Genomic DNA, 25,518 nt, shown 5'->3' on the forward strand with positions numbered 1-25,518 from the left:
TAATGAGGTACGAGTCGGACCTCAAAACGTTCGTGAAAATCGACATTCTCACCCGGCTGGAAACCCAAGAAAATCCTATTAATTTTGCCCCAAGTAATTCACTTATGTATTTTTAAATCGCAGTATTTATTTTTAGATTATTTTTTACAGTATTGGAGTATTTTTTGGTTATTTGTTCAATTAAGGTGAGCTTTTTTATGGTTGGTTTAAAGTACTATGAAAACCTGTTTTGAGATTGATATTTTTGAAAAAAAAAAGAAGAGAAACTCAAGTAACCGAATTTGTGTGGTTCGAAATTTTCTTCTTCCCCAGCTGAGTAAGGAAAAAAATCAAAAGGGATTCAGATTGAAAGCCCACGTAGCACTACCAGATAGCAAAGTGTTAAAATAACTACTCACCAGATTAGGCGACACACATTTGAGCTCAATCCACGCCATATCCGTTTCTTTGAGGTGAATGAGTTTTGCTACAATACCGCACCGCAATATTCATGATAAATTTATTTAAAGTAGCAGACGGATTAAAAAACATTTCCTTGAATTTTAGCGTATTTAAGCTTAATACACAACAGGTAATTTTAAACAAAAACGGTTACTCTTAGAGGAATTTCTTGGCAATGGAAATTGCAATGTAGACCCTATATCTAGAATCAGTTAAAGTAAATTTACAAAAATATTATATTTAAAATAAATATTGGTCGTTAGTCGCTTCTTTTACTTAGCTCATCACTTAAATGCCGACTTTTTTTGCCAAGGCCCTCATAACACAAGAGCACAACCGTGCTTTGAGCTTAATGTGCATTCTTATTTTGTGGTTTTGACGTCAACGTTGCCACATCCGTCGGACTGCATGCCATACAAAGCCACGAAAATGCAGTGGAAGACCGCGAGAACGGTCCCTTTGACTACAATCAACTTGGCAACACTGAGAAAGAGGATGCGACGCTCACAAGAAGGGATGTTTGGAATGAGGCAAAGACCGCTATTGGATTCCACAAAGTGGCATTGTTGCAACTTTTACATTCCCTCTTTCAACTCTTAGTTGACAAAGATATTTTGGAGAGGCAATAGTAGTTCCCGCAGCAACAGAATCTTTTTTCCTCTACTAGTCCAATATCCTCCCTCTCCTCCTGTACCTCTCCATTTCATATTCCTGTTTTGTTTATCACCGTAGCCCTCGAGCTACGACGCGCGATAAGAAAGGCCCTCTTCCTGTGACGTCGGCAGTACGGGTGCCTTTTGGGAAAAAAAAGAAGCGATCGGAGACGGATGCGGAATGGCTCTGAATTCAACATCGCAGCCTTATCTCTCTCTTACGCTTTTTGACCCTAAGTCAACCGAAAAAGCATGTTAGTGTAATCTTTTTCTTACCTGTCTTTCTAACTTGTCGATGGCAATCTAGTCAACCGAAAAACTGGGTTGGCTTAGGCCATCATCGGCAGGTAACAAAGACTGTGTTACAATTTAAGCTGAGTGTGGCCAATTTCAATTGAAGTTCGAATACTCATGTCCTCGGAAAATTCCTTTTTAAAGCTAAGTAGCAGCACCCTATCATTTTTATCTGATATACAGTTATGATTTTATTCATGGTCGTAATGGTCGTCACCTGATAATGAAAGGGTAAATGAGGTTACCGAGTTAGTATATCAACTAATTTAATGATTTTTTTTGTTCATGATGGTGATAATGCCTAAAATAATTATTAAGGTAAACAATATACGATCTTCAAAAAATTTTAATTAGCCAATTACTCGATAATATTGTGTATTACCGATTAAATTGAATTATAATGGGGATGTTTACTTACTTCCCGCGGGTAAAGTTTTACACACTGTAACGCTAAAGCATTAGCGGGTAGCATGGCTCCATTCTTTTGTAGTATAAATAGTTTTGAAATTCCTTCATGCTTTAAGGTTATTATAATAATCGATAACTCATAATAATCTTGTTTAGAATGGAATAAAACACAATTTCATCGTACAATTTTACTTGTCTAAATTACAATAGTATATTTGTTGAGCAACAAGTATTTTGAAGAAAGAAAATTAGTAGATACGGCGATGTTACGCATTGAAATTACCGCAATACGTTCATTAGCGTAGGCAGGAACTTACCCTGAGATAGTATTTACGTTTGTATTAGTTAGTAATAATTGCAATTACTGTAGAAATAGCAACGAACAGATTGGGTGAAGTTTACCCATTGCGAAACGTTATGGGATTCATTTTAGGGCCAGTTAAGAAACAGCGAGAATAAATTAAAATCCATGCCTGATTACGTGCGATTTACAGTAAAAATATGTCACCTATAAACATTAACACTATTTCTAGGCCTCCATAAGAGTTTCCAGGCATAAATTGCAAAAAATAAAAAATGTTCGTACTTTAAAACCGACACGTATGACTCTGTACTAATTACTTACACCAAATCCAAACTATTAATATGTGTATACTTACCACTACTGCAGCTTAATCTTGCCCCATAAATCGAGCAAGTCTCCCTTACTTGGGATGACCAATTGTTTTGTTTCGGGACAACTGATAATGCTTGATAAACAACTAAGAAACGTCATAATATAACTAAGAAATCGTTTTCTATTTCGGCGTACTTTTTGTTTTTAAAAATAATCTGAGAAACAATTCAAAAATCACGAACTCGAATCCGTTTAAATGTGCCCTTGTCTCCCTTGCAACTTTATTGTACGTTGAGATGACTCACGTCTACGCGGGAGATAAATCACTTGTCATTCCCATGTTTGTTTTCTCCTTTAATAACTGAGAGTTTTTTTTATCTATACAAATGCGCATTATTAATATTCATAATGGTGCTAGATGTACGTGGTGTCGTCACACAATGAATTTAATGGATGACTCCAAGGGTGGAAACAGGCCACGAGATGCTCAACACAAAAGCATTCGGAGAGAGAGAGAGAGAGAGGTTGTCGCTGGAAATATTAATGGAGGCCTATTTTTCTCTCCCAAGCGGACAAACTAATTGCATGGGGACCCAGAGTGCTCTCCAGGGGCAATTGCAGGGGTATTTTATTTCTTCAAGTCAAATCACATTTTCGCATGAAATGTCGAGTAATTATGCCAAGAATTAACGATAATTTATCTATGGACCTCGCGAAGATTCTTATTGGGTTTTCCACCGGGTCAGGTTTGGTCATAGACGCTATAGACGGAGTCTCATCCACGCTAGTATCGAAGCGAGCATGAAAACGCCGGGTAACCTTTGAAAGGTTAAACCCTTGAGGAGAACCCGAGAAGATTTAATGCAAATAAATTTGCTTTCTGTATTGTAGTATGCTGTCTAAGGACACCCACATGAAGCTGGGTAACATGGTGACAAATGCATTTGTTAACTTTCCAATCAGAACAGAATGAAGTTGAAGATGTCTTTTCCCTAACCGTGCTTGATCATCCTGCAGGTAAGAATTACCGCTGAGGAAATTATATCGTTCTCTTGCTTTTTGCTAAATTACAGTGAAAATAACTTAAAAGTAACCGAGGCTGGCGATATGCAGTGAAAGAGCATTCCGACTTTCATAATTTTCTATTAAGGGTGTTTCTTAAGTAATTTATTTCATTTTCCAACAATTAGTACCCTTTTTTGCAGTAGCCATGCCACATTTCCATTGAAAGACTTAAAAAAATCAATTGGAGTCCGGTAAATGTGTATTTTTTCTCACATTGGGAGGAATTATCAAAAATGGCCAAAGATATGCTTATATAAAACTTGAAAGCTGCCTTAATATGAAATTGGGCGGTAATCATTTAAATTGGACACATTTTTTAGTCTCCTTGCATACCTGCTGCCTGCGTCATACGCATTCTCACGATCCACGTTATTCGCATATATCATAATTTCTATAGCTCCAAACATGAGAGAGAAAAAATAAAATGGATTCGCAATTACTGATTGATGCAATAATTAATTAGTATATATATGGATAATTCGATAAACGATAAATTGGTATTCAGTCCGTGGGACCACAACTTTGGTAAACTGCTTGATTAATCCGTAGTGAATGGAATTCAGCTGCTTCAAATTAGGCTCCAAATACCACGTACTTGTCTCAGTTTCAAAATAACATCTCCGTTGCTATTTGATATCTCTCCCACACTTTCATATTTTATCGTTTCCATGCAAATGAAAGAGGATTAGCGTTTGTAAGCGAGCTAAAATGGAGGGAATTAGCATGCGGCGGAAACCTCAAAAAGGACGAAAGAGGAAACCAGCAAAATGCATAAGAAAAGAGTCAGACGTTTTCTATTTACCTGGCATGAGGATATCTGACAGATTTTGAAATTCTCTACCGTTTTAAATGTCAAACGCTCATATTAAAACGATTTTAGAGTCAAAAGGTAACCAAATACTTTTAACCAGTGACATAGCTTTGGGGGGATGAGGGTATGGATGCTCCATCCCCCCCCCCCCCCCCAAAGCCTCAGAGAAATTAAAAAAATATTAAAAATGATTATCTAGTTTTGACATAAAATAACTGCATGTGCTTAAAGCTAAATTTTACGTGCCAAAATGATGTAAAATGTGTTTCGAGGCATGCATTTTTATAATATTCCCGAACCTCCCGTAGCCTGTGGGGGGTAGATCGACACCTCAGGCACCCTACTCTCCCCCAAAAGCATATTCTTACTTACGCCACTGCTTTTAACAATCCCTCTCAGTTATTTTCGAGTCTAAATATTGAGCAGAATAAAGAGAAAAGTGTGATAACGCAACCGTTTGCCGATTACTGATACTGCTTTTTCGTAAATGTAGGAATTCTATTTTCACTATTAAATAATACATGCATGTACCTAAAATTCTCAATCATAACGCGCGCGTCGTAGTATTATTTAGAACATTTTCAAAGTTATTCGTTTCCCGTTATCATAAAGGTGAACGAGTGCACATTGAGCACGAGAACGAGAATAAATAATATGTACTTCACTCAAAAATATCTTTAATGATTCAATAATTAAATCTGTGAAATGATGTTATTGCTTGCGAACGTCACTGGTTCCGAGAATATGAGTTACGGTAGTCAAGGTACTATGAGTGTCGCGTGCTTAATAAATTTTTCTGAGTAATTTTGATGCGAGCTATGCATAAGATGAGCGAGTAAGCGTAATGGATATGAAATACCATGTTGATACTTTATATTTAAGATTTTAAAAATCAGATAATATTGCATGCGAATTTCAATGGTTTCGAGAATATGAATTTTAGCAATCAAGATTCTGCGGGTATAACGCGCGTATTATATGATTACGAGTTACCCTGAATAATTTGGAGACTTGCGGATAACTGCCAAGGGTTGACTCATAAGTCTCTCGAGAAATCTGGGAATATTCTAATTCCAATAGGCGATGCTCCGTTGTTTTGAGAACGAAATGGCAATCAGCAGAGTCAAGCTACGACGCAATCCGACGTTATTGACCGCTGCGTCTCGGGGAGACACTTGTTAAATGCGATATCAGGGCGTCAGGAGATTATTGACTTAAATTTAGCGACGTATATTCAGTAATTTTTTGTAGCGACGTTTATCAACCTTTTTTTCCTAAAGCTAGACTAGATAAATTTCTGTAATCAGAAGATAGCTTTTTACTCATTTAGTTAACAAGTAAGTTCTATGACATAAAATAAAAATGTCTAATCATTAGGAAGATGACTAATTTTAATAGTTTCCGTAACAAAATGAACCAAATAATATTTTATTATCGTGTGTATTTGAGTTGAGGAGAAAATATTACGAAGATGAACGTCTACTTACATCCAGCGGATCACGTTTACACACCGTGACGCCTTCTCACTCTTATATTACGTTAATTATTTTGAGCTTTCTTCATTCGTATGTATTAGTATTATTAAATGTCAATCATTTTATTTGACAATTATCTTGTTTCGAGTGAAATAGAACATAATTACATCACGCATTGATATTTTTTAATAGTTTAACGTAAAATATGTGACCTATACACATTTACACTATTTTTAGGTCGCCTTAAGAGCTTTGTTACATTATACAATAGCTGTTTAACGATAGGAAAATTTTCATCTCTTAAATCTAGCACGAAAGACTTTGCACCTATTTCATATATCAAATCCAAATTATTAAGATGTGTAAACCTGCTTTTTGTACTGTGCAAACGTTTTACTCATTTTCGGGCCAATATATTTTTTAATCTCGCTGATAGAAAGTCAATTTGTCCGCCGTTGGATGATAGATTCATAAGTACGCACTCAACCTTTAAATTAGTTGGAAGCGGTGGAATGCCGCACTAGTGACCCACGGGTTGGAACTTAAAACCCGCGCTTGATGTGCAAAACTGCTGTTCTATTTCCCGAATGAGTATTTTGATATTGTACCCATCAAATGTTTAAATCTATGAGGTGCAGCTGTACGGACGATCCGAAATTGAGAATACAGCTAAGGGTCATAGCCACCAGTGGATGCGTCAGGTAAACGGTACGAAGAATATGACATGAAAGTTAAGAAGATCAAATTTATGGGATTTTGGAAAATATCATGAGCTAGGAATGAGACTAAAGGTCAAAGAAGGTGGTGAAAATGGAACTGGTGGATCAGTACGACTATTTTGGTAGCACATTAGCGGAAAACGGACAAAGCATACGGAAAAGGTGAAGACATTCGGAAAAGAAAACCGTTAGCAACAGGAAGCGTTGATAAATAGAAAATAGTTAATCAGAAGATCGTTTTTTAAGAATTTTGAGAAGGATCGGATAGCGGGGAGTCTGATCAGAAGTGCAGCGGTTTACGGTGGAGAAACATGGACATTTGGGAAGGAGGACAAGAGAAAGACTGGAGGCGTTCGAACTGTGGCTGCGGAGGAGAATTTAGGAGGTGAATTGGGGGGAGAGGAGAAGAAACGACGAAGTGCAGGATATGGTGGATGAGGATAATGGATTGTGTTGATCTGATACCCGAGAAAACTTCATAAATCACCTATCATGTTTGTCAACACCAAAATTCACTGATAAATAATCGGTTTATGACATTCTACATGTTCCAATCTCTAAGCCACCCGACCATTCCTCAGTTGGTCATCCATTCCTCCCTCTGCAATTTCCTTTTTCTACCCCATGTATCCAGCTTTATCTTGGACTGCCTCTTCGTCGCCTTCCCGCCTCAACATTTGCTTCGGGAATCTTTCATTTCTCATTCGCTGCACGTACCCGCACCACTTTAATTGATATGTTTTTATTTCGATTACTTTTGTGTCACCTATATTCGTTATTTCTCTGACCCTTTAATTCCTCATTTATTCTTCTTTTTCTTTGCCAGCTACTTTTCGCCCTAAGTCTATTTCCGTTTTCAGTATTCAGCTTTCTGATTTTTTCGTTACTGGTGCCCATAATTAACAGCTGTAAGGAACTCTGCTATTCATGATACCATTTTTTCTTCCCTCATTATTTTTTTATACTCCTTGGCCCCACAGTAAATTATCCAAAAATTTAGGTCGTTGCCTTTTTTCCTTTCCAACATCTTTTCCTAATGGCTGGGTTCATCGTTTCAAGCAGTTAGCATCCCTTGACATTTATACTCTTCAAGGAATACTATTTTTCGCCGTCCCTCCAGAATAAGATTCTGCTGTATTCTTCCCATGCACATATACTTTGTTTTTTCGATTCTAATATCCGGACTGCGATGTTTTTTTATCCTTCCATTAAAATTATCGTAAAGTTAAAAAAATCATTGCACAACTGTTACACATTTACGTGGAAAACGCGATGGAAGGAAAAAATGATTGGAAAGCCATCAGAGTATAAAAAAGGGACAAGCACCTATGACAGATCAAGGGTAAGAAAAGCTTCGGAGAGGTGAAAGAACTCGCATGTGATTGGGACAAATGGAGGGCTGCAGTATACCAAAATTAGGATTACAACCCTGTAAAAAAATATATGGAAACGTTAATCTAATATTTCTATAGCCACGAAAATATATACATTTAGCATGATTCTGGGTTCCAATGGAGGATGCTGAAGATATGATGGACGGATATGGTGAGAAATGAGGAGATACAGCGGCGGATCTGAAATCCAATTTACACTAGATGGAATGCAAATTTTTTTCGGACCCCCAATACTTCTGGGAGTTTACCCCATACTTAGCCCCCCCTTACCCCCATCCTGGATCCGCTACTGAGGAGGTATATAGAGGAATAGGAGAAGTAAAGACACCATATATCACTATACGCCAAAGAAGAACACAGTGCATTGGCCACGTGATGAGAAAAAACAGTTACGGGGGACACATTGAAATAAAAATTGGTGGGAAAATCCCCAGACGGAAACAAAGAGACAAGTACCTAGGGCAAATCAAAAAGTAAGAAAAGCCTCAGGAAAGTAAAAAAATTAGCTTAGGGTACGGAGAAATAGAGGAATGCTGTATATCTATCACAAGATTGCAACACCATGCATGTAATAATAATAATAATAGTAATTTATTTCACCGATTGGCAAGAGTACAATTGCATGGCTACGTCATAAAAAAGCTAATATTAATGTAAAATAAAAATACAATGATGATGTGTCATCAGGATTTACAATTTACATAGAAACAATAAAAATAATTTTTATAAATACACAAGAATTGATGAAATAAATAAATACAATACAATAGTATGGACAAAATAAGATGTCACAACTAGCATCATGGAGATCATCATATTTACAAATTATCTTCCATATATTCGGAAATGCTGTAATAGCACTTTTTAGAGAGAAGGAGTTTCAGCTTGTTCTTAAATACATAAATTGAGGTGGAATCTTTTATTTCGTCAGGGATTTTGTTAAATATAGCAGAGGCTGAATGCCTGGGACCCTTTAAACAGTGGGAGCTGGAGTACTGTTTGTGGTGTATATTATTACTTGATCTTGTGTGGTGATGGTGGAAGGTGGCATTAGAAGGAAATTTATCAAGGTTTGCTTTAACAAAGTTGGCACATGTCAGGATATGTATGTTAGTTAATTCAAGGAAGCATGAAAATGTAGCACCTCGTGATAGTTGATATCTAAGAAGCCGTATGTTTCAGGGTCCTGATCCACTGGTAATCCTTCCTAGGCGAATAGCGTGGATCTTCCTATTTGCTAATGGCTGCGATAAGGGCGGCCTGCGTGAAGGGCCGGTCCCTGCGGTTAGCACGTCTCTTTCTACCGGGTCGTTCGTTTCATCTCGTTCCCTCCCTGACTCCTAGCCGCAGTGGGCCCTGACCCCTTACCCTGCCCCCTTCATCCATTACCCCGCGCTCTCATGCTTCCTTTACATCCTGGCCTTTCAGGATACCCCATTTTTCTGCCCAGCCCCAGGGTCTTATTCCAGAACCTGACTCTATGATATATGAAGAGACTCGTTCCCGGCTTTGAGCACTGACTGTTTCTCGGTTTTACAATCGGGTTTTAAATCAGTCGTCACCAACGTTTCGAAGAACCCGTTACTAATTGTCTTCATGGAAGTCTGAGGAAGAAGAATCGAACAACCGGATCACCTTGATCTTCTTTTGCCAAAAAGCCTGGCGATGTTTGCTAAGAATTTTATCCCCCTCATTACTAACCAATTTGCGCGAAATTACTAGAAAAATGTGAAGAATTTACTTGAACAAATTATTTTCATTAGAACAAAGTCTCAATTCTGTTTATTCATAACATCATTAAGCCTTTCGCAATATATACGATTGCCCAGCGGTCAAGCCGGATGTGATTGGTGGAAGTGCCAAAAGATTGGGTTCCATGATTGGCTGAGGTGGAACCCTTGGTCTCGGTTAAAACATTTCCTTTTTGTCAGCCGATTCTCGATTGATCTTTTCAGCCTGACCCTAGCTCAAGTTTTTACTCTACCTCGGTGATTCATATCTCAGACTTGAGTTGCTTTGTGAAAGAATTGTATCTTAGAAACTAATTTCGACTTCACTCGTTTGAGCAAGACTGACTTTGGTGATGTGCAGTAGCAAAATTTACAGAATAAAACCTTTGATTCACCGAAATTCTTGAGGAAACGTTTGAAATTTCGGAGGCTGCGTACTAGGCTGAGATTGATTGAGCAATTGAGACTAGAAATTTTCGGAGCAACACGGAGAACCCCATTATATTTCCAGATCCGACAGAAGCGATAAATTAGGAGAGATATTTTGCCAAAAGGATAGGTTTGTGAATTATTTTTTCTTTCGAAAAATAAAGGACTTTTTGAAATAAATACCAGGCTAAACTTCATTAGAGCATTTACTTCGTATTTGTTAACAACTGCTGATCTAACGCAACCCACCACACGCTTATTGAGGCAGGGTAGTTGTTCGATATGGATGTCTTGTCACTTATGGTCCACGATCATCACAAACTAGCATAAATGAAGTGTAATATCAACCTGGTAAATATTTTTACGAGCTATGTATTTCGTTTTAATAATGTAAGACGGCGGAGGCGGACATTTTGGGAAATGGCGGCTCAATTTGAGTTTGGATACGAGTGAGGTAATGCCATCGCAGCAACCGAATCCAGTTTGAGTCAGGGCCAAGACTTCTGTAACGTTCTGGAGTAAGGTCCCAACTCTCTTTTAAGGATTCATGACGATGTTTGTCGAGGCTTATCACCTCCTTGTACGAAACCACTATGCTCGGCACGACACGAAAAATTTGTAGAAATTACCCACCGTTGTCCTCGTCATTTTTCTCTTACATATTCCCATCCCTTTCTTTCCTTACCTATGAATTTATTTGTATGCAGAAAAGTTTCTCGGGTTTTCCACCAGTTGATGTCGTCCATGTCTCCCGACGTTTCGATCCGCGATTTACTGATCATCCTCAGAGGATCTTCCGAATGAAACCGGTGGAAAACCAGAGAAACTTTTCTGCAACTGATACGCCGGGAAAACCTAAGATCATACAATTTATTTGGATGTTTGCGCTTTTTAAATGAATGAAGTAGGCTAATAAATAATTTTAATACTATCATGGTCTCGATTATGGCTATCCATTACGCCATAACGCCGTACGTTTCGGTAAAATTACGCATGTAATACCGCGCAATAGTGGGGGTGGTAGTCTATTGTTTAGAGCTCTTGGCTTCTGATTGCGGGGTCCGGAATTCGACTCCCAGGTGACACCTTCGGGTACCCCAAGACAAAATCCTTTTAGTGCGAGGTGATACCCTGAATGCGCTAAATTCACACCCCTCTGGCTTAGTCTGGGGTGAGATCTGCCCTCACTAATCCAAACAAACCTTCGGGTTGAGTCACTGAGTTGAGTGAGTGATAGCACGATATTTATCGATGCTGAATCAAATATGATAAATGGATTTGAAAAACGCAATCGAGTTCAAGTCCGGCCGGCCTTGTTTGCCTACGATATGAGCAATATCATTCGCCTTGACCGGGATACGAACCCGGATCCCTGGATTTCCGGCCGAGTTCTTTAGCCAGTTAAGCTACCGAGGCGTCATTCTCCCCTGTGGAAATTTCCCCGGTCAACGCGAATGATTTTTCCTCTGTGGATTTTTCGCACAATTTGTGCACGCGGGTGACTCCGTAAAAGTTATTACCGTGGCTAGTCCCGGTATACTGAAATGAATATGCCTAAAGCCACAGAACACGCAATTTTTTATAGTGAAGGCGAACTCTCCAGTTCGAATGATCTTGGGGAGTGGGCCAGGCTTCCCACCCTGTGGTTTCGGGTTCAAATCCCGGCGGTGCAGAATTTCAGAGACTGTCCGATCCCTGCTTGAGTGCTTTGTGGAGGGCATTTCAAGCGCAGCACTCCGTTCGTCGAATGGGACGTTAAGCCTTGGCGCCATTTTCGTAGAGCAAGCTAATGCCGACGCCGGGTTTCTCTTCATCCTTCCTTAGCGTAACGTATATCATCGTAAATTTAAATGCTCGCTTGATTCCGTTTTCCAAATCACGGCATCAGTTAGCTTACGCAACACAGTTTTTTCGCGGTAAAACATATATTTCAGGCTTGCCGCATGAAATAGTTATTTCTGACTGTAATCTGTAACCATACCGTGATGATGTGACAACGAATATTGAAGAAGAAATCGGCCCCAGGTTTGTGTCAGTCAATGAAGAAACCAGGTCAAAATCAATGTATTTATGTGTAAATCACGAATTTTACTATTAATTATCAAGTAAATTCACCAAACGTCGTTGAAAACTATCAAAACAATTTTGGATCCGAAACAATTGGTGAAGTATCCTGGCCAATCACAGCGTATGTTGTAGTCCGAACATATAATCGAAGTTGGAATCCCTAGATAATGATTGGCGAGTAGAGATAGGTTTTTCATACAGTTATTTGCCTGTCGGTACCTGCATGTACAGTCAGAAAGATTAGAAAACTATAATGAAGACAAAATATTAGAACTTCTCAAAATTTCTGCACACACACGCGCATAGTATATGTGAAATTTGATTGAATTTATATTTTCTCCAATCATGTCAACGCGAAGGCATCGAGTCATCGTAAAATAGTCGACATTTTTCCAAAAGCTCAGAAATGCCGAGTTACCTAAAAATAATACATATTACTTCAAGTCGAGTTCAAGAGAATGAGAATATGGAGATTTTTTAGTCCTGAACGCTCTGGCAGGATATTTTTAACTTCTCTGATGGAGGACTAAATATTTCGTCTTTATCACATTGTGCCATGTAATGTTTTTTTTTCATTGCGATTGTCAAAAATATCGGAAACTTCAGCAATCCCCAGCAATCCAATTAATTTAATGGGGTTTTCCATTGAATTTGTTTTGTGGACCGTAATAAATAAAAAAACATACATAAAATTGATACTCGTTTTCGGATAATATCATTTTACTCTTAAACCTCCATTAAAACCGCGTAAAACTCGAATGCGCAAACTGAGCGTGTTTTCGGAGGGGCGAGATCTATACCCTCTTATTAGGCTCATAGCCCGGAGGGGGGGGGGGCTTTGGGGGCTTCAACCCCCCAGAGTATTTCCCCTTGTAACGAATACCCGCGATACATCTGCTGAGGAGACCACTAGCCCAGGGGAACCTATCGTTTGACAATCCATTTTACCATTCATATAGTTACATTTCATGATGTCTGCTGATCATCTGCTATCTGAATATAAATATCAGTTTAAGGAAATGAAATGTATATCCGATTTAGTTAAATATTTGTTTATTTAACGCGTGCGAATTGACGACAAATCATCAGTATATGCATGGGCGGAGTTTCAACTACCTCTGGCTAGCGGGAGCCTGGATCCCCAACTTAAATGATAATTTGCCCGAAAAAAGTACGAAACCTGTACATTAAAGTACCATGAAAACAAAAACATCAAAAGTTTGAATAAATGTTTGTCTTAGATAGTACTTAAATTGTTTTTTTTAAGAGGCTAATTTAAAAAAATTCCAGGAACACCTAGAGGCATTGGAATAACCTCAGTTTCTTTGAGGGGTGTCCTTTAAGTCCCTAAACCCCCGGCAGGATTGCTTCCCCTCTACCCCCCCAACATGAAACTTTAAACTTCGCCCATGGGTACAGGCAGTACACATAGCATCCAAGCTCCCCAGATGCAAATTTATGGCAACCTGCCTGCCTCGCATCGTCAGTTTGGATCAGCTGAGACACTTCCTGCATGAATTAGGTCACCGTAGACCTATAAAATGGGTCAGAATTGGTTACAGAATCATTTTTCCGTCATTTACGGTGAATATCGGAGCTTTATTTCTTCGGAATATCAATCTGGAGAGATACTCACGGTGTTCAGTGGGATGGTGGTGGCGGCGGTTGGCGGCTGGGTCGCCGGAGCTCTCGGTGATTTTCTGGGTTCCTCCCGGAAGTACGCGGGGCTAGCAATGGCGGCCGGCCGGATCAGCAGAGGATGACGGGAAGGGATGGGAAATTCCTGTCGCGCCCTCTAGGGAACAACCGGCGACACTACTACTGGACTTGCCTATGCTTCAGCTACTCCTTCGCTGCTTCGGTAATCGCGTAAGATGTGTTCGGGCTCCGTGAGTCTGTTTACCTCGGTGTGTCCCTGGCGACCGACTGAGGCTCTTTGGCTGCCACTGCACCACGGAGGGGAGGTCGGCATCTTTCGGGAGTCTCCGCCTCTCCTCGGTCCCTCCCCTCCACTCGCGCCTACCGCCCCTCCCTCTCCCACACTCTCCTTAGTCCCAAAGGACTCCCTCCATCGTGAGTAACATAATCCGCGTCCGTGTTTTCGCACACTAATTCGCTCACCCACTTCTTTCGATATTATATAAATTATGATCCTGCAGACCACTGAAGAGTCTGATCTAGACTGAAGCGCTTTCTACGTAAGGAAACCACCCTAAATTTGGTTTGACGCAGCTCTCCAAACCGCTCTATTACCTGCCAGACTTTTCGTAGTGACGTATTTCTTCATCATTGTACAATGTACATCCTCAACCCTTGGACACTCAGGTGCTGATTTATCGGCCCCGTGATTAATCCTGTGTAAAAATGTTTATTTATAATAATTTATTATATTTTGAGTTAGTGTAACTTTTGTACTAGAGATTATATAAATGTTTATCACTAATGAAGAAAATTTATTTATGAAGAAAATTTATTCACATAGTATTTAGTCGGCGTTCAAGCTGAATTACCAACGATGGACGAAGCCAGAAAGAAATAGTCTGTAGAATAGCGTAGGCGAAGAGGGCTTTCTACAAAAAGAAGAATCTTCTTGCTTCTGAGGATGCAAGCATAGAAGTAAGAAAACAATTCATACTATGGTGTAAAAAATTGGAAAAAAGTGAAATTGAAAAAAATTGAGAAAGAAAAGAAAACCAATTAAAACGCGGCCTACGTGGCAACCGGAATCAACCTTCTATGATGATATGAGACCTCTTCTATGTATTCCCCTAGCACGAATCTTACTCTTACCAAGAGAAGATTCTCGAATCGCCCTCTAGAACTACTGTCACCCACTGCGCATTCAAACGAGCTTCCGAAGGTCGCCAATCGATGGGTGGAGCGATCCGAATTTCACGGAAAAATACGCTATAGATAAGATTGTTAACTACAATTTCGAAGAATGATGAAGATGAAATGGATCGACCGTGTAAATAATGAGAAAGTGCTAAGGAGAGAGGGATAAAAGAGAAGTCTAGCTTAAAAAGAGAGAGAAGAGAGCTCGAGAAAAAACCTTAAGCAGAAGACGGGACAGCTTAGTTGGCCACAATATGCAAAAAGAAGAATCTTCTTACAGCTGAGAATACAAGCGTAGAAGTAAGGAAACAATTCATCAGATGCTACATATGGAGTATGTTTCTCTATGGATGCAAGGCTTGGACGTTGACAGCACCAGAGAAGTCAAGAGTTGAAGGATTCGAAATGTTGCACTACCGAAGAATGATGAAGATAAAATGGATTGACCGTGTAATTAACTAGGAAGTTCTAAGAAGAGTGGGAGAAAAGAGAAGCCTCCTAAAAACATTAAGTAGAAGAAGGGACAACTTAGTTGGCCACATTTTGAGACACGGAGGCCTGATGAACTGTCAAGGGACAAGGGATGGCCCCAAATGAGTTACATAGGACAGGTTATGAAGGATGTGAAAGAGAAGAAATACGTCGCTATAATAAGGTGAGCGGATAGGAGAGAGAAATGGATAGCTGCGTCAAAATAATCTTAGGATTACTGACTAATGGTGATGATTATTTAATCTTCTAAAAAAATTTAAAAATACATTTCATTATAACATTGCACTATTGCGAGCGTAGAAGTGTACATCGGCTTGAGCTTTCCGTCGGAACAGAACGGCACTTCCCGTGAGAGCGTCAGGGTTAATAATCTGTCCAATGTAAATCATTGGGGGACCTCCATAGCCCTCCTTTCCGACCACCTTCCCGTCAATGTTTATCTTCAATAGTCATTATATCTCATGAAGTGACCGATTAAGTTGACCCGTATTCTTCTCAGCCTTTTTAGAAGACTTCTCTATTCTCCCGCTCTTGTTAGGAGAGGATAACTTGTATGGTATTCACGAAAATTCTTCGCGCATTCTGTCAGGGTAAGGTATTTAATTCGAAGCTCTCACCCCAATTACCAATTAAAAGAAAATCGCCATCCATTATTCTTACCATTCGTTGTCAAGAAAATACGCTATTGTTGATTTCAAGTAAAAATGTTCGATGTTTTTCTAAAAACATGATTTTCAGGAAAAATGCGATTCTTAAAAGTGTCTTTTATGAAAGAATGAGATGCCTAATTTATTCAGCCATTCGTTTAAAAATACACAGGCAGCTCCCTTAAGTACTTTTAAAAAACATAACATAAAACCGTTGCACTGCAACCAATTTGTGGCTTTTGTACTACAACTAGATGACAGGCCCTTAGGGCCAGATGAAAGAAATGAGATAGGACACAAACCTCATCCTTGAAAAACAACATACATGTGCCAATATTCTACCTGATGAATGGTTTAGTGATACATTATATTCTGTCAGACTATAAGAAGAAAATGAACATTTTCCGAATTTATCGAAATACAATTAATATTTGCTTAGCTAGGCTTTGCTATATCTCACATACTGATACATTTTCCAAATGATTGATTGCTATTACTAAGTGATTCTTGGATCCATTCCCTCTTAATTCCAGCGGATTTTTTTCTAGATCCAAACGGATTTTTGATGCAAGCTTTCTTTTTCAAAAACATTATGATTCCCCTCTTTTCCCTTTAGCAAAGATGAGTAAGTATGCTGTCATTTACCTGTCTTCTCCTTTATTGCGTCTGAATCGTTTCCTGTTAATCATTAACTATCCTTAATTCTACTCATTTATTTTTATTTTCTGTCCACGCATTGTGCTCCACCAGTTTATCTGAAATGCACATTTCAAATAAGCACGAATCGCGAAAGTAAATGCCTCGAAAGAGAATAGTGCAAAAATATTCATCCATGCATTACGTGATATTTTTCGTATACATTCGACAAATTACTGGAAAGATTCGACACAACACTCTTCAAGGTTTAGTTTAAAAAATCTATGGCGCATAATCATTGAACAGGAATCATTGTAAACTCAACTGGAAAATAGAGAAATAGTCGCAATAAATATTCATTCATCGAATCACAAGATAAATAGACTTCACTTAGGTATAGGTTATGAGGAACTTAATTTTTACTTCCATCATTTTTGTTCGTAACATCGTCTTACTAAGTCTTTTGAACTTAAATTGACATAAAATATTAGATTAGTAGATGTGATAAATTGGAGTAAAAGGTAGATTAAAAATGTTGTAGCAGCATTTTTGCGGCGATATTCCAACGCATAAAATTAGTCGAGTGTTACAAATCATTTCATAATGAAATTAGGCACATAATAAAGAGCAGAAAACGCCTTTTTTTTAGAATATTTCTCGTCTTAACAACGTAAAAACGTTATTTCATCGTTAAAAAGAAAATATTTCAGAAGTCATTAATGTTTAGTGCACATTTTGTCAGAAAATTTAAGCGCAAGCCTAAAATTCTGTTTGCTCAATCATTTGCTCAATGTTTCGGATGAAAAAAATTCACGGACTTGCAAAATTCCAAGACTGAAAAGTTAGGATTAAGGTAACTCAATACTCTGCTTTCACTCAGCTCTGCCAAACTTCGAGGAATTTACCTATTACTTGAGGAAAGAAGCATAGGCCGTGAAACATCGCAAATAGAGCTAAAAGCTAAGGGCACTGAAGGGGGACTCGGCAACACGGAAAAGGTGATCAAATTTACTCTACTGTCGACTGCCTAATTGGTTACGGAAGGTGGGAGTTAAATTTCAACAAACAAATAAGCGTTCAAGTATTCAATGGTCATGTGACCCCCTCTGGACCTCATACTTGTGTCTGAGAAGTTTTTAAGATCAGAAAATTGATCACATTATGTGTGCAGCACCCAATCACCCTTCATCAAGATGCTATTTGTAGGACCTCTGGTCCGTAGCTTGATATTTTACCCAATATACAACCGTAATGATTGTAACCGTTGTGATTTTTAGCGGTGTCAAATTAATTATAAGCTCTATATACACATCCCTCGTTCATCCCTGGTTCACTCTTCGATAAGTGTGGCTTAGCCTGCTGCGGTCCCCACTTGTTGTAGCTCTCGGACGTGGTTGGTCAATTCAAGATCACCTCTCTTGACGGAGTCTCCAGGGCCCTTGTTGGCCCAGTCGTTCGGAAACAATAAATTGTGGTGAGTGCGAAGGACGAAAAGTGGCCTTATGGGTGACAGAGCTGTGATTTCAAGGGTTGGTTAACGCGAAGGGTGCTTTTTTTGTTCGTGGCTCTCATTAATGCCGTTGGAAAGAGGGCAGTTTATCTTCTCGGAGCATTTATTGATGTCACCCAAACTGTCTTGTTCAATGCGATGCTCTCAATGACCTCATTTATTGGCCTAAGCGAGGGAGATCGCGATATCTGTCAAAGGGATGATTTGTAACGGCTTTTGTATTTTAGTATGCATGGTGATCAAATCGTAAATTTTAATTTGCCTTTCGTAAAAAAAACACTCATTTCTCACATAATTTTCATCCAGGAGAAAATTCCAAGACCCGACAGGGAGTCGAAATGTGGATGCATGGCTTTCCGGACCAATGCGCAGATCCCAACACTATCCGGGAATTGTAATCATGTTCTCTTTCAGCTATGGGTTAGCTACAGCCGTTACCATTGATTAATGAAAAATGTAATAAAAATTCAGAAAGATTTCGGGGTGATAAAGTGGAGCTTCGTCATAATAAAATATAATTTCATTGCAATTTTCCGCAATGATTTTTTAAAATAATAGTAGAAAAGAATATTGACATTTTATTTAATTACTGCGACAAAAGAATTTATCTTTAAATTTTCCTTCTTTAATTTCTGAAAGTATGCGTATCGCACAACTGTTTTGATCGCTAGTGATTATTTGCCACAACGTTTAAGGTTATTGAAATTCTATGCTTTGAAGAATCTTCTATATTGTGCACACCTGAATCATTTTGCCCTTTTATGGCATTTTGATTCTGAAACCTAGGAAGAATTTAGATGTGTGAGTGCGGGTTCTAAAAAACAAGTAACATAAAAAGTTATTTTTCAATCATAAATTGAAATATTTTAAGGAAGCAATTAAATTAATACCGCAATTTAATGCAGTTTTAAATATCTTCAAGAGAAATTTGTAGTCAAATTGACATTTGAATAGCAGGTAAAAATGCGTTAGAATGAATTATACAACGAATATTTTGAACACAACTACAACAGGATCATCTTCTTGGAGGGTATCAAAAGTATTATCAGCTGTAATAAGTGATTTGTAAAATATCGTGAGTTGAAATTTTTTTGGAGTAATTTGGTGCATGGCTGGCATATTTATGATAAAAATAAGGTTAATAGAATCCTAACAAATTTACCAAACCATGTAGCCAACGTATCCAAAATACGCAACGTAAGTCGATTTCGAAAGTGCCAACGATGCTACCCCAATGTGTAAACAGAGCAGGGCATCAAAATCACGTAATCAGTAGTAATTTTATTACTACTGATTTTATATCGCTGACGTTTATTCCAATTTATTTTGTGTTTTTGTGTGCTAAAGATTGCAATGTTTACGTGTTCCCTTTAGAAAATGGCCTTTGTTATCTTCATGATGGGATTAAGATGCAAAAATCTGAAGCAGTTTACTTAAATTAGTGTGCCTTGAAGCGCACTTAAATTTTTAAACGAAAACTCAAGGCAAATGAAAATCTTTATCTCTAACGACGTGCCAACGACAGTGAAAATGTTCAAAATATCCAATGGAAGTTTGATTTATGTGGCTATTTTTTAATGAAAGGGTTCATAAGCACTTGAATTGTGCAAGCGGGTAGTTATGAAGGAAGAGATGTTAACAAAATCACGTGATGTAACCACAAGTAACCACGAAAAACCAACCAAAGTGAAATAATCAAAATGGGTCTGAACACAGTTTCTGGCAAGACCATGATCAATTTTACTGGATGAATTAAAATTCAGTTCCATGATTCATTTGATGTGTATTTAAACCAGTGATGGCAGCAGAAATTAAACGAAAGTGAAAACCAGTAAAATTTCGATAGTTTCGTTCACGGAAGCGAAATGTAGAAACGAAACGAAATGGATTTAAACCCGGGGAGCTAAACTCAGAGTCGAAACGAAATCGGAGTCAAAACTACTTCGGATCGAAACTAAACTAAAACTCTGGGACGAAACGAAACTATTCCCTCTTTTCCCTCTCCACTCAACCTCTGGGATCGAAACTTAACCAGTTTCGGATTAGCGGAGTTTCGATTAATTTAGTTTCGTTCCTGGGAGTTAAGTTTCGTCCTGGATCGAAACTTAACTCCTTAGAGATTTTCATTTCGTTTAGTTTCGTTCCTGGGAGTTAAGTTTCGTCCTGGATCGAAACTGAACTCCTTAGAGATTTTCATTTCGTTTAGTTTCGTTCCTGGGAGTTAAGTTTCGTCCTGGATCGAAACTGAACTCCTTAGAGATTTTCATTTCGTTTAGTTTCGTTCCTGGGAGTTAAGTTTCGTCCTGGATCGAAACTGAACTCCTTAGAGATTTTCATTTCGTTTAGTTTCGTTCCTGGGAGTTAAGTTTCATCCTGGATCGAAACTGAACTCCTTAGAGATTTTCATTTCGTTTAGTTTCGTTCCTGGGAGTTAAGTTTCGTCCTGGATCGAAACTGAACTCCTTAGAGATTTTCATTTCGTTTAGTTTCGTTCCTGGGAGTTAAGTTTCGTCCTGGATCGAAACTGAACTCCTTAGAGATTTTGATTTCGTGCGGGAACGAAACTAAACCTAGACCTCGTATTTTCGTTTCCCTCCGGGTCGAAATGAAACATTTTCGTTTCGTTTCATTTGCCATCCCTGGTTTAAACTATCACCGAACTTTGCCGCGAGGCAAGTCCCGGTCCGATTCCACGATAAAGGAGTAGGCAAAAACTTAAAAAAAATTAACATCAAAGAAAATTAGTGAACTGTATTGTTAATGCAAATTAAACGTCGAATCGACAAAGGCACTTGAGCGTCTGCAACAATTTGCACTCCTAGGTCACATCCAAGAATAGACAAACTAACCACAAAGGAAAAGTTCGCTCCATCCAACGACAGGCATAGGAGCGCTATGCAAATATCTTGGTGCCCAAATGTTCACTGCACTCTGCCTCGGACATTTTGGGAAATATAATTGTCCTGAAACTTGTCCCGGGACTGAGTTCACCGCCCAATTCAGATACGGTTGGATTTTTCTTGGGGCACAGGGCAAGGTGTGCTTCAAATGAGTGCGATTACAGAACTTTCTGGATTTGATGTCTACGTTGCTTCCGCAGCTCAAAATTTTCATCGGTGCAATCTTAAAAATTCATTTAATGAGTGGGTCCATTATTTACTAACGAATTTACTGCAAAGCCTTGCTCTATTTTTACCTTTATAACTTCATTAAATGGGAAAACCCATCGAAAGTTTTTTCGAGAATCTCTGCGGCTTTCTAAATTCATTGTTGAAGCCCAAGTCAAGAGAGCAGCCTCCTCCATGTTGTCTCGGAATAAGCTAATAAAGTTAGTGATGGACGTTCACGATTGATTCGTTCGAAATGAATGAATCACCGAGTGAATCAGGTGACTCTTGGTTCATTGAGCGAAAATAATACGATCATCATCAATCACTTAGATTTTCGCTTTCATCAAATCAATCATTACAACTATCGACTAAGCTCTGACGTTAAACTCCTGGATTACTTGATTAATTACATTTTATCTGTACAGAATAATTTGAAGTTTGTATAAAAAAACTAAGTGATTTCCATGTTTGAAGGCACAAAGAAATATAATGAATGCTAAAGTATGTATAATATAGATTTTAGGATATTTTTAATCGATGTAACTTGTTACTGAAATGGTTTATTTTGTAGGATGGCATTTATAAAAAAGACCCCATAAAACTTTGACTGTTCTGAATAATGATATTTCCTTTAGTGGGGCCGCAGGTAAAGACCAACGTTGATAATATTAACAATGTTAAATCTGGCTGTTTGATCAACATATTAGGGTACATAAAGTAAAACCTACCTGATCGCATACCTACTTATTGCATGTCCATTTATCACGAATATAGGCTCTAGACTTTTGTCCATTTAGCTTAACGAGGAGCATCCATTTGATTAGCCTTAGACCTCTGATGAAACCTTGTTCGCTTTTTGAATAGTAAAGTTTATTGCATAAAATACAATTTTTAAATAAAACTCAAGTATCCATTACAGGTTCCACCTTTATGTCGACTGATCCCACTTAATTATTTATTTAAAATTATTATACCCGCAGTTTATGGTGATGATCAGCTATCAATTATTCGATCATTTCACTAATTCGAGTCTTGTGATAATTTTCCATCTTTGAGCCCCTATCAATCACAGAGTGAATCGTTCTCTCGGATTAATGTGTCTATGTGATTATTTTAAGTCCGTGGTCTATGTACTATTCTTTCGATTCATGAAGAATCAAAAGAACGAAGTTACTGAATCAAATGAATCACGGTGATTGAATCACGTTTGTCACTTGATTCATACATATCGAATATTTGAAAAGAACGACTTTGTCTATCTCTGTACAAAAATGACCTAAACGCATGACGGCGATGTAAACTTGGAGCGAAACTGTTTTGAGAACAAAATCATGCGCGTCGTAGTTGTTGTGATAGGTTAGCAAATGGGGATTGGATACCATTTACCTCAGCGGAAAGTGTAACGCACGCAAGGTAATAGCAGTGATTGAACCTCTCTATTTGTAGGACCTTTAAGATCAATGGCCAATATAATTTAAAGATTTTACATGACATTTCCTTTTTTACTGAAATCGCTTGGAAATATTACGTAAAACTGGGAAAAATGTTATTTTTTAAAATTCGAATTAAAATGTATTATAAATGTCACATTTCATTTAAGAATAATAACACACAAATAACGCATTAAGATGCCTAAGAAAAAATTAACAATGTTATGCGAAGAAAATCACAGAAAATCATAAATAAATAATTTCAACTACCCTGATAAGAAATTGAACACCAGTCTCCAAAAAAAATCACGAGATCCTTCGAGCTACAGAATCTCATCAGAATACATTTTCCTTTAATGTAGAAACCAACCAAGTTTATTTTGTATGGCTGTACAAATTCATCCTTAACTTATGAAATAGTGAGAAATACAAAAATAACCTTAACATTAGCAAACATTGTTGAAAAGGCATGTGTCAAAATTCTATTTTATCTTTCGTTATTTTACCGCAAAATTGTTTTTTGATTTTTTTTACCCAAGACCTACACTCCGGAAAAAACTCATTCACTGAAAAATGTGAGTGCACCATCGTCTAAGTATACTAACGAAGTGGGAAATCCTGATAATCTGCAGGGACGCTTGCCGCCGAGGTAATCAATCACCTGCGATTTTTTGCTCGAAAGTTTGACCCAGTCATATTAATTAGTAATAGAAAGCAGACCCAAAGTTTGATAATAATAATAAAATAATTAAGTGAATTCCATTTCGAGGAAACTTGATGATGAAGGACTATGACATCCTATGAAAATCTACGAATTGCCTTTAATGCAGTAGACTTCTAGCGGTCATCGACCAGTAAAAAAAATGCTAATAGTACCCGTAATACCCAAAGTGTCTCATTACTTATGAGAGTCTAATACCCTAAGTGTAATTATTTAAGATGGGGAGTGTAAATTCAATCACTTATATTCAAAGTCAGAAGTAAAATGGAGAAGATAATGCTGACGGAGAGGCAAGAGGAACGACAAAGTGTCGAACATGGTGGATGAGGAAAGGCAGCTTCTAGTTGAGATACGGAGATGAGCGGGTAGGGGATCTTGAAAGCCGAGCTAGAGGGAAGATTGCTTGGTACGCGGAGTAAGGGGAAGGTGAAAATAGGATTTACAGATAGAATGTCTGGGATTATGCCTCATTGTGAAATGAGGAGAGGTTCATGATAGGAGGGGAAACGGCTGGCAATTGAGCTGAAAATGTACATCATTAGCTAAGTCTTCTACCGAATCAGGTAAGTTTCCATGAAGTATTTAACAAGTATTCGGGTAGTCTCCCCTCTCTTCATGGACTTCTTTCTTCAATTCATAATAAGACCTAATCTCTTTCATTCTTCCTAAATAAAAACTGTTTTCTTTCTTCCTTCTTTTGTCCAAAATTCTACCCTAACACTGTTTCCAGCATCCCCTCCCGGTTCAGTACTCGCTTCATCCATATCGTCTGTCTCCTTCGTATCCCATCTAGAAGCTGCCTCTCCCCACCCACCATGGCAAACACTTTTTCGTTCCTCCTCCTCTCCATCCTTTTCTCCTTCTCCATTCTTCAACAGATCCACATCTCGAACGCCTCCAGTCTTCTCTCGTCTTCCTTTCTAAGTGTCCATGGAAACTAAGAATGCGAGACTTATAATAAAAGTGGTCGGGCAAAAAACTTGAGCGGGTAAAGCAATTCAACTATTTGGGCAGAATACTATGTGTAAACGGATAAACCAGTGAGGACATAGGTACAGGAAATAAATGCGTTATCAAAGGAGGCGTTCGTGAATAGGAAGAAGCGCATGAGAGGATCGTTATGCAAGAGTTTAAAGAAAAATGCTAATGAAGAGTATGATCTAGAGTGTAACGCTTTACGTTGTGGTAAATGCATACTTTTAAATAATTATTGATCATCAGATTTGATGGTTCTTGGGAGAAAAATTAGTTTGTAAAGGGTATTTAGAAACCCATAGAGTTTGCCCAATGGGGTGGTCGGGTAGCGGAGGGTGGAGGGGAGAAGAAATGTCTTAACATCCCCGCGCGAGGAGGCCAAAAGGTCAGATTGGAATATCGACCTGGAGAGTCAGAGGAGGGCAGCGGAGTGATTTCGCGAATAGCGCTCTTTGACGTGACGGAGCCATTTGTGCCGTCGTGTCGTGGCGGATTCACATCGGATGAGGGCGCCAGAGTCGCTGCTATGCACGGTGAGAGGCAGTTTCTCTCTCTCTCCCGGAAAATCACGTTATTTAGCTCACGGCTATACGCGGGGGCGAAGCCTAAGGCGGAACGATGCGGCGGCAGGGCCGGTGATTGGCGGAAATTAGGTGACATGACGTCGTGTTGCTATGGTTAACGGCGATAATGGGGAATCTGCAGCTGGGGAAATAAACACAATGGATTATTTCAAGGGGTACAAGTAGTTTCCTTTTTCTAAACAGAGTTAGGTAAGTAGAGAAATTAGGTAAAGAAAACAAACGATATCAATTAGATATTTAGTAATGCAATTGACTTTGCACTCGATGTCATCACAGGACAGAGACTCACTCCATTGATAACCAAGTTTTTTTTTTACATTTCTTCCAGCAATTAACTATACCTTACTTATTCTAGAAAAAAAATCACTTGTACCCCTTGGTTTCTCAACCCCTCAATTTAGATGTCAATATTCACGTCTTGCTCTGAAATAAATAGCCACTATCTTTCTAATTTAGGGCGTACTCATAATCTCAAA

General features: G+C 38.5%; 1 protein-coding gene across 1 annotated transcript in view; it reads right to left on the reverse strand.

Annotated features, from left to right (window-relative positions):
- LOC124166449 overlaps positions 1 to 14,074 on the reverse strand; it is a 182,441-nt gene extending 168,367 nt beyond the window's left edge. The window contains exons 1-2 of the mRNA XM_046543980.1: positions 14,006 to 14,074; positions 13,739 to 13,829 (exon numbers count right to left, since the gene is read on the reverse strand). Of these exons, the coding sequence (XP_046399936.1) occupies positions 13,739 to 13,829; positions 14,006 to 14,074 (160 nt within the window). The remainder of the gene's footprint in view (positions 1 to 13,738; positions 13,830 to 14,005) is intronic.
- Positions 14,075 to 25,518: the final 11,444 nt, after the last annotated feature.

This window comes from Ischnura elegans, chromosome 10 (genome assembly GCF_921293095.1).
Source record: "Ischnura elegans chromosome 10, ioIscEleg1.1, whole genome shotgun sequence".
NCBI classification, from domain to species: domain Eukaryota; kingdom Metazoa; phylum Arthropoda; class Insecta; order Odonata; family Coenagrionidae; genus Ischnura; species Ischnura elegans.